We start from the raw sequence: 10,206 nt of genomic DNA on the forward strand, positions 1-10,206 counted from the left end.
AGTTGTTTTCCTTTACATTGTTTACCAACTTTGCTAAACTGCTATTGTTTGTATATGTTTTAGATAAGTAAAACCCAAACTGTATCAACTGCGTCTGTTGAAGTGTGTGTGATTATCTGTAAAACAAGTCATTCATCAAGCTTCAGATTCATCATGTCTTTATTCTTTGAATACATATATAATTATATATCCCATGACCTCCCTTCTTTGTCTCTGTTACTTCAGTATGGGTATATATGTTGTATTTTTATAGCTCAATAAATACATCATGGACTCCAAAAAATATATGATAGTGCAGATTCCGATTTGGGCAAAGGACTACTTTCCTCCCGACCTTTGACCTCGCTCGCGCCGAACAATGTGACACATTTGTATGAAGTTCTAAAATCGTATTGCACGGCTCAGAAAACCATATCAGTTGCACGCAAAAATGAATCTCAGAACTGATCTGATGTATGAGATGCAATAAGCAAAAGTTTCTTTCATAATGAATGCAATGCAGGTCGAAAAAAACGAACATTCAACTTACAAGATAACCAGATGCTAGCGAACCAAAACAAAAACACGAGTACCCTCCCCTTGCATCGTTAGCAGACGACTTTTTATGGGGGCGAGGACGCCCCCATTCTATACGGATAGTTTCGAGGTTGACCATGGGCAGCGCCATTTTGTTGTGAAATACGTCATCAGTTTGTGTACACAGGAAGTTGTGACATCCGTCACCCTATGGGAGGGGTGACGTCAAAATTGTTCATCTGTAGAAAGTTGTGAAATCCGTCACCCTATGGGAGGGGTGACGTCAAAATTGGTCATCACAGAGTTTGTGTAACACAGGAAGTTGTGAAATACGTCACCCTATGGGAGGGGTGACGTCAAAATTGTTCAACAAAAACATGATATGTCGCATTGTGCAGGGTCAACTGCAACAAACTCAAACCGAGCCATTCATACCTAGCTGTATTTGAGTGACTTATATACCCGACATTTTTATTTCTTATTTTTAGCACAGGTGTAGGAAAAATCATGAACCAAAATGTTATTTATTTTCTAATTTAACATTTTTTTTACAAATATGACCATGGTCTTTTAAACATACAGTGACATTAAACATTGTTATGTTAAAAAAAAGAAAAAAGAAAAAAAGCTTTTGTGCACAAATCAGAAAATACATTGTACATTTTACCTACAGGCCAAACCGTGAGTGTCTGTGGCAAAGCCCGACCCAGGAAATTGCACTGATTTTATATTTAGATCAGAGAGAAATTGTCAAGAACAGGCGCTTGCATTTGGATGTGTCCAATGATAGTAGGTTTGGTTGTGATCAATCAGAATAATGTAGGAATAAAAATGTATGACAGTTTAGTATGATGACATGTAATTCACATATGCTGAAATATGATATTATACATCATGTAATATTATTATGGCTGTTGCCATGACCATGAAACCCAACAAAGGTTTAATGTAATGTAATTCAAAATACCAAAACCGAGCACCTATTAATCTCGTCTTTGCGCGTGAAGATTGAGGCCGTCTGCCAGCAGCGGTTAGGTCATACAGTGGAACCCCTCTCTAGCGACCTTTAAAATGTTGACAAAAATCGGTCCTTGTGGAGGGGGGTCCTTACAGAGGGAGGGGGGCGGAGTCAGGGGGCCACAAAGAAAGTCAGATTTAAAAAAAAAAAGAAAACAGAGAAGTTTGAGTTGCTGACGACCGTTCTCTCTGAAAGCAAACTGCTTCGATTTCATGTTTGTCCTTGGTGTCCACCAGTTCTGGTGCATGTACTACCCTGGCCAAGTTTCCTCTCAAGACATCAAAGAGACCGCCCCAGTATACTCTACAGCCTCTGGGCGAACCACCTCTCATAGCTAAAACTGGGTCAATGACCCCTGGGAAGAAGGTCAGTGTCTATAAAATTTTACTCCTAGGCCTGCGGCCAGGGGGGGGGGGGGGAGTATACCGGTACCATTTGAGAATCAGACCAAATGAGAATTGAACCATTTGAGAACATCCTTTTTTTTCAATCACTACATCGAAGGCCTGCGGCCCGGGGTTCACAAGGGTTGGTTTGTTTGTTTGTTTCAAACCCACACCCATATACACACATTTCCCATTTAAACCATTTGTCGGCCCCCTGTCGATATTTATCGACTAAGTTCCTTGTGAGAATCTGTCGGTAGTGTGTTTTGGTGTGCGCCTTCAGCTATCAAACATCGGCTGTTTCACGTGTTTTGCGAGCAAGTCTACTCTTTTGCCTGGCTCTGCAGTAAGTCCACATATTTTTCCGTAATCCAGTCATATTCCTTCAAAATGCAATCAATCGGCGGTGACAGACGTGTCGGTCGCGTTTTCCTCTCACCCATACCAGTTTAAGTTCATCCATGCAAACACACTCGCAAAACAGTTAATCACGTAGATACATTTCAAATAGGGAGCAAATGGTTAAATCTAAACCTACATATTTGTTCCCTAAGATTTGCTTCTCTGTCAATAAGCCTAATTACACACGTTCGAGAAAAACAACGTGGAATCAATTCTGAATCGAGTAAGCCAAATGGGTCCCAAACCCGTTTCGCCCGTTCTGCCGACCTGAAACGCAAAACAAAAGAATTGTGCGCTTCAACTAAATTAATTTCTATTCGACTTCATTACTTTCTTGCAACTTATGAACCTTTACTTAAAGCTTTTAAATGGTCTGAAAGTAGTGTTACCGCGTACTTATCGATGCACTCATTCGTTTTATTTTTTCAGCGACGGTCACTTAGTTTAAGGTTGCAAAAGGGCTAAGTCTCGCTGGCAACAGTTTTACCCTGCACAGATCGCAACAGTGCCGCTAGTAGTCTACACTTTGTGTTTGATGGTAGAATGGGATATACAGATTACAACACTCGTGGTTTTTTATATGGCTTGTATTTCAGTCAAGACCCAGCGGGAATATCAATCGAGAGACACTCGCCAAAGGCTCGTGTCTCCCGATGATATTCATCCGCTGGGTCTTGACTGAAATACAAGCCATATAAAAAACCACTCGTGTTGTAACCTATACATAATACACTGCATTGTCGTTCCTCGGCAAATATTTCAGCCAACTGTGATTAAAAAACAAAATGTAATCACACACAGGTAATAAATATTTTTCCCTTAAAAACATAAAAAGCATGGATACACACCACACAAACCCTATTTATAATTTCATGTACATAATCCCACGTTACAAAATAGTGCACTCCTTACAACACACGCTCACACCTGATTGGTTTGCGTTCAACTTCTCAGACATATTTTAACTGGATACAAAAATTTGGAGTACAAACCAGCATCAGTTTTCATGCATACTATATAGTTTTATAATTTCTGTCTTCCATGCATTGGGAATGTAAGCATCAATGAGTGACATACACAGAGTCAATGACTGAGATTTATAGTGACACAAGAGACTACAGTCATACCGAAAGACACGGCAGTCCTTCTTACAGCTCATGTGCCTGTTACACAGACAAGAGCAAAATGCACTAATGATTGAAAGAAGTATGTTGTACAACAACATTCTTTTACACTTTTATGTACATGAACAAATAATACCCATCTGATTAACTAGACGAGAAAGTCACTCTGTCAAGTTGCACAACTGAAATCTTGTCATTTTCTAAAAGAAAGAGTAACACGTAGGCGCTGCTCCCAAGCTCTTTTCAGTTGCTCGTTTGTTGGAAGTTTATGTAGCCTGACAACTCTTCCTTCAATAATTTTTCCACGATAGTTATGGCAAATGACACAGTACTGCTTTCCACCACCACACACTCTGAGCGAGCTTTCTTTCAGTGCAGACGCCATGATGTAGAAGATACCGGAACTAACCCAGCGTTTCTCCTTCGTTGAAGAGCATGGAAAGATAACTCGTACTTGACTAGAAGTGAGAAAGAGCTATAGAGAGATAGATGACAGTGTATTTTTCGCGTGGCTATAAATTGATTCGACCTTTGCACTTTTACAGTGAGGATAATTTACGGGTCCAATTTACGTTCTGGACACTGCGGTGACCTTCTAAAAATAGTAACAAAACGCCGGGAATATCCGAAGATGCCCCCTCATACTATAGTGCACCATACGAAGGAAGGGAGGTAAACGCTGAAAACATGGAGAAGATAAGGAAGAGTTATGCCGTAGTTGATCCCCCAAAAAAAACCAAAATCCACCAATAACTCCCTAACCGTGTGTTTGACTGGTCCCAATTTTTGTAAGGACCGTCTCAGGAATGTATAGAACCTGTTCACCAAGTTTGGTGACGATCGGTCCGTTCATTCTTGAGATCTACTTGCGAACACAAACAAACACACAAACACACAAACAAACAAACAAACAAACAAACACATCGAGTGAAACCTATACACACCCCTATACCGGGGGTGTAATAATCGATGTATAGTAGGGCCACTTGTATTCATTTAGCATTTTCATATCTCTGTCCCCTGTCTCGGTCTGTCTAGGTCTGTCTCTGTCTCTGTCTCTGTCTCTGCCTCTGTCTCTGTCTCTCTCTCTCTCTCTTTCTCTCTCTCTCTCACTCTCTCTCTCTCTCACTCTCTCTCTCTCTCCCTCTCTCTCTCGCTCTCTCTCTCTCTCTCTCCTCTCTCTCTCTCTCTCTCTCTCTCTCTCTCACACACACACACATACATACCCCTCTCCCCCTTATTGTCATCGTCATGTACAACATACAGTAATTGTCCCCCTTGTAGCGCCAAAACTAAAAGTGACAGCCTTGGACATTTAAAGTGCCCTCAAAGATCAGATCGCCTGATAGTGTACCCAGGCAATTATTTTCCAGTAACTACGGAGAGAACATTCACCCCTATTAGCAATATTAACAACTCTCAATTCAATTCAGCCTTGGCATACCATTCAAGATAACACCACAGTTTTCCAAGAGAATAGAATGAGAGAAAGAGAAATTTACGGCACTTTAATAAATATTGGGTTTCTTTTTACTGAAAATGTCGTATGATTACTGATATGATGATGGTGTCTATTTTTAGAAAAAGTGAAAAGTGATAGATAAACAAAATCTTCGGCGTTGGAGTCCTGATTCTTCCTTATGCTACCTTCACCGATAGAAAAGAAAGTCAAAATACTTAATTGTTTTAGCGCAATTAAGGTATTCTTGACGTGTGCATGGTCTCATCACTCCGAACCCAAAAACTGAACCGCCAGTATAGCCCTTTTAGGCGATTTGAGGCTGCTTTAAATGCAGATAAGCTCCATTTAAACAGATAAAACTAAATAAAACGCCATTTTGGATACGATTTTTGTTAGAATGTTACGCCCACTGTATTGGAAGTGAAACTCATCAACAACGGTAAACTCAAAGGTAACATCACGATTTATGGCATCCGGTTTTGCATGCGGGTAATCTCCCTTTAAACTAAATAGTATTCACAGCCTGCAATTCTATTTAACTCCCGCACAATACAAAATAAGACCAATCCTTTTTCAAGCCATCAAAAACCCAGAAGCGTTGAAAATCGACAAGGTCGTTTAAAGTTGAAGCCATTTATTGTGTCAGCTGGGTATGGTTGACATGCGCGTGAGAATGTGCGCGTGACTACAGTTAGGGTTAATGCCTTATTTTTTTCGATTCAGTTTTGTTGTTGACTGTGAAGGATTTGATGCGTCATTGAACTTTGAAGTGTCAAAGAATTAGCTTGGATCATATCTTTGTCGCTGTCTCGGTTTGTCCCTGTCTGTCTGTCTGTCTGTCTGTCTGTCTGTCTATATGTCTGTCTCTCTCTCTGCCTCTCGCTCAAAATCTCTCTCTCTCTCTCTCTCTCTCTCTCTCTCTCTCTCTCTCTCTCTCTCTTTCTCTCAGTTCTCCATCCCCTTTTCTGTCTCTGTCTCTTTCTGTTTCTTTCTTGTTCTTTCTGTCTGTCTATCTGTCTGTATGTTCGTCTGTCTGTCCGTCTGTCTGTCTGTCTGTTTTTGTCTCTCTCCGTCTCTCTCTCTCTCTCTCTCTCTCTCTCTCTCTCTCTCTCTCTCTCTCTCTCTCTCTCTCTCTCTCTCTCTCTCTCTCTCTCTCTCTCTCTCTCTCTCTCTCTCTCTCTCTCTCAAATGTCAAACGAGACATAGAATTCGAACAGCTTCAGAGGCGCGAGTGGGAAAGTACATACATTTGCGCCATCGGGAACCCTGAACGAAGTTATTCACGACTTGTTCCATTGATTCCTGATGTCCTTTATAAACGCTAGTGTAGTATAAACCACAACGCTATTCAAAAACTAAAGCATTGGGCTTATCGATAAAAATCGTTTTGGGGTTTATTCTTTGAGCTTGTTTTTAATTGAGAGGATGATCATTTTTCTTTCACACGGATCAGAGTTAATGATATACAACACCGATACATACAGAGCCTTGAGGTGACCTGATTACGGTTGAATTTCTACTGTTGATATACTGAAGTCCCCGAGACAAACTTCGTTCTCGAAATTCTTTGTCTCTTCCTCGGGAGACATGCAGAAAAAGTGAAAGCATGTTTATCGTGAAGTCTTGGAACTTGTTATTGGTTTTTGACGTCAGAGATGTAATTTCTAATTTTGAGATAATAAAGATTTGATTTGATCTGATTTAATTTAATTGGATATCAAGAAAGAAAGGGTCAAAACGAGACGTCTTGGATTTTTTTTTTGTAATCTTCTTTTTCTTCTTCTTCCGCGTTCGTGGGCTGAAACTCTCTCTTGCACGAGGGGAATTTTACGTGTATGACCATTTTTACCCCGCCATTTAGGCAGCCATACGCCGCTTTCGGAGGAAGCATGCTGGGTATTTTCGTGTTTCTATAACCCACCGAACTCTGACATGGATTACAGGATCTTTTTCGTGCGCACTTGGTCTTGTGCTTGCGTGTACACACGAAGGGGGTTAAGTCACTAGCAGGTCTGCACATAAGCTGACCTGGGAGATCGGAAAAATCTCCACTCTTAACCCACCAGGCGGCAGCGACCGGGATTCGAACTCACGACCTCCCGATTAGGAGGCCGACGTCTTACCACCGCGCCACCGCGCCCGTCTTTTGTAATCGATATCGTATGTCTTTTCAGGTAATTCCCACAATGACGCCAGGGTCACGTTGGCGTCAACTCTCAAATTCGTTGTCATTTACGAAGGAACTCTGTAGCAAACCCTCGTCATATCAAAAAACACATCAAAAAATGTCTGTCAGACATGTTACTTTGAGATCAGAAGAATAGGTTCCATAAGAAAATTTCTCACTGTTGATGCCACTAAAACTCTCGTTACATCCTGCATTCTGTCCAGATTAGATTACTGCAACTCCCTTCTCATAGGCTGCCCTGACTCCACTCTCCAACCCTTGCAAAAAGTACAACACTCTGCTGCACGTCTCATTTTCAGAGCACAGCATCGACAACCCTGCACTCCTCTCATGAAAGAACTTCACTGGCTTCCTGTATCTGAACGTATTAGGTATAAAGCTGCCTGCTTCTGCTACAATATCATCTCTGAATCGGCACCTGCCTATCTTTCTGAACTGGTCTCTCTCTACACTCCCTCTCGCACCCTTCGTTCTTCTGATGATGCTCGACTTCTCTGTCAAGGTCGCTTTAAACGCAAGGCTCATGGCTTCCGCACGTTTTCGTATTATGGACCTCAGTTATGGAATTCACTCCCCTTTCAATTACGTCACTCTCCATCCATTTCATCTTTTAAGTCCAATTTGAAAACTCACTTGTTCCAACAACACTACGGATAGTTCCTTAGTATAGAGTCTGGGGATGTGAGATGTGCATGATGTGTTGTTTGAATCTGACAGTGATTGTATGATTTTTGTATACATGTATTGTTGTCCCGCGCTTTGAACTTTTGATAAGGCGCTTTATAAATGCCCGTTATTATTATTATTATTATTATTATATATGGGGCAGATTATACCTGCGCAAAGTCAGCGGCACAGACGACGCACTGCAGATTATCCCAGCCCGCTACACGTTGCGTGAAAAGAAAACAGGCCAAGCACTCGTCATAATCCCTATCGCAGCATCAATAATCTGCAGTGCGTCATCTGTGCCGCTGACTCTGCGCAGATATATTCTGCCCCTAACCGGACGGTCCAAAATGACGCCCCGCCAAGACAGTGCAGTCAGACCAGAGGATGCCGCCTCACTAGACAGCTATAAAAAGCGAAGTCTTATCATTTATATTGACAGGTGGTGAGAAATGAGTCTAGCGTTGCTGCCGACAGTTCTTGGAGAGGAAACGAAATCCTTTCAGACATCCGTCTTTTCACAGCTGTACCGGTTTGGTCAGGCCTTGGGGGGAGACACTGACCTACAGCAGTCTGAAAAGATGATTTACGAGTCTGTCTCTGTCTCTGGATATGTCTCTCTCTCTCTCTCTCTCTCTCTCTCTCTCTCTGTCTCTGTCTCTCTCTCTCTCTCTCTCTCTCTCTCTCTCTCTCTCTTTCGTTATACACTGACCTACGTCTGAAAAGATGATTTACGAGTCTGTCTCTGTCTCTGGATATCTCTCTCTCTCTCTCTCTCTCTCTCTCTCTCTCTCTCTCTCTCTCTCTCTCTCTCTCTCTCTCTCTTTCTCTCTCTCTCTCTCTCAGTCTCTCTCTCTCACACCTTCGTGCAAAAGGGGCCCAGAACTGGGGTGTGCAAAGGCTAGAGTGTAGAATGTGTAAGGAGAAACAAAGTAAGCAGAAATGGAACCAGATATCCTAATGAATTGAATGTATAAACAACAGCGGCCTACATCTGCCCACCCCCCGTGTAAGGCGTGTGCATCAGCGGTGCCTGCGTTTTGGGTGCAGTCTGATGAAGTTTAATTGATACTTCCATCTCCATCTCAAGTATTCCTTCCTGCCCTACCAACCCCCCCCCCCCCTCCAACTCATCGTTTTTCAGTAGCGTATCCATGTATGCATGCTTGTCTGCCCTTTTCGTTGTGTTACAAAAGTGTTTGCATAAATGTTTGCTTTTGTGCTTTGTTTCCGTTATATGTGTCCGTGCATGTGTCCGTGCATGTGTCCGTGTCCGTGTCCTTTACAATGCCTTCGTCTGTATCAGTCTCTCATCGCCTATTAGTTCCTTCACCTAGAGCCATACAACCCGCACCCCCCCCCCCCTCTCTCCACACACACCACCACCACCACCACCAACCCCTGTCACAATCATATGTGTACGCCTTCATGTCAGTTTGTCTGCTTGTCCTTGTCTCTATAGTGTCTGCATCTGTCCCTCCCCTCTTCCATATCTGTGTTTCTGGAATGGTCAACCTGAAATTGCTGCCTCCATCTCATTTGGCAGGTCACGCCTTCTTGTCAGTTTGTCAGCTTGTCTTTCTGTGTCCGTACATTTGCCCTCCCCCCCTTCCCTCCCTCAACTGTATCTTTGTTTCTGGAATGGTCAACTTGAAATTGCTGCCTCCATCTCATTTGGCAGGTCACGCCTTCTTGTCAGTTTGTCAGCTTGTCTTTCTGTGTCCGTACATCTGCCCCCCCCCCCCCCCCCCTGTGTTTCTGGAATGGTCAACTTGAAATTGCTGCCTCCATCTCATTTGGCAGGTTACGCCTTCTTGTCAGTTTGTCAGCTTGTCTTTCTGTGTCCGTACATCTGCCCCCCCCCCCCCCCCCCCCCCCCTGTGTTTCTGGAATGGTCAACTTGAAATTGCTGCCTCCATCTCATTTGGCAGGTCACGCCTTCTTGTCAGTTTGTCAGCTTGTCTTTCTGTGTCCGTACATCTGCCCCCCCCCCCCCCCCCCCCCCTGTGTTTCTGGAATGGTCAACCTGAAATCTGATTCCATATAATTTGGCTGATTACGCCTTCATGTTAGTTCGTCAGCTTGTTCTTCTCTCCTTCTGTGTCCGTACATCTCATCTATATCTATATCTAGAGAGAGAAAGAGAGAGAGAGAGAGAGAGAGAGAGAGAGAGAGAGAGAGAGAGAGAGAGAAAGAGAAAGAGAGAGAGCGAGAGAGAAAGAGAGAGAGAGAGAGCGAGAGAGAAAGAGAGAGAGAGAGAGAGAGAGAGAGAGAGAAAGAGAAAGAGAGAGAGCGAGAGAGAAAGAGAGAGAGAGAGAGCGAGAGAGAAAGAGAGAGAGAGAGAGAGAAAGAGAGAGAGAGAAAGAGAGACAGACAGACAGACAGAGGCAGAGAGAGATGGAGACAGACAGACAGACAATTCGTCCTCCTGTCCTACCCCC

The 10,206-nt window shown here is 43.0% G+C and overlaps 1 protein-coding gene across 1 annotated transcript in view; it reads left to right on the forward strand.

The window, feature by feature from the left end:
- The first annotated feature begins 597 nt into the window (after nt 1–597).
- Nucleotides 598–10,206, forward strand: part of LOC138968295 (fibrinogen gamma-B chain-like) — a 485,749-nt gene continuing 476,140 nt past the window's right edge. Inside the window, exon 1 of the mRNA XM_070340855.1 lies at nt 598–1,900. Coding sequence (XP_070196956.1) covers nt 1,883–1,900 — 18 coding nt within the window. The 5' untranslated portion in view covers nt 598–1,882. The remainder of the gene's footprint in view (nt 1,901–10,206) is intronic.

Source organism: Littorina saxatilis, linkage group LG6 (genome assembly GCF_037325665.1).
Source record: "Littorina saxatilis isolate snail1 linkage group LG6, US_GU_Lsax_2.0, whole genome shotgun sequence".
Lineage (NCBI taxonomy): Eukaryota > Metazoa > Mollusca > Gastropoda > Littorinimorpha > Littorinidae > Littorina > Littorina saxatilis.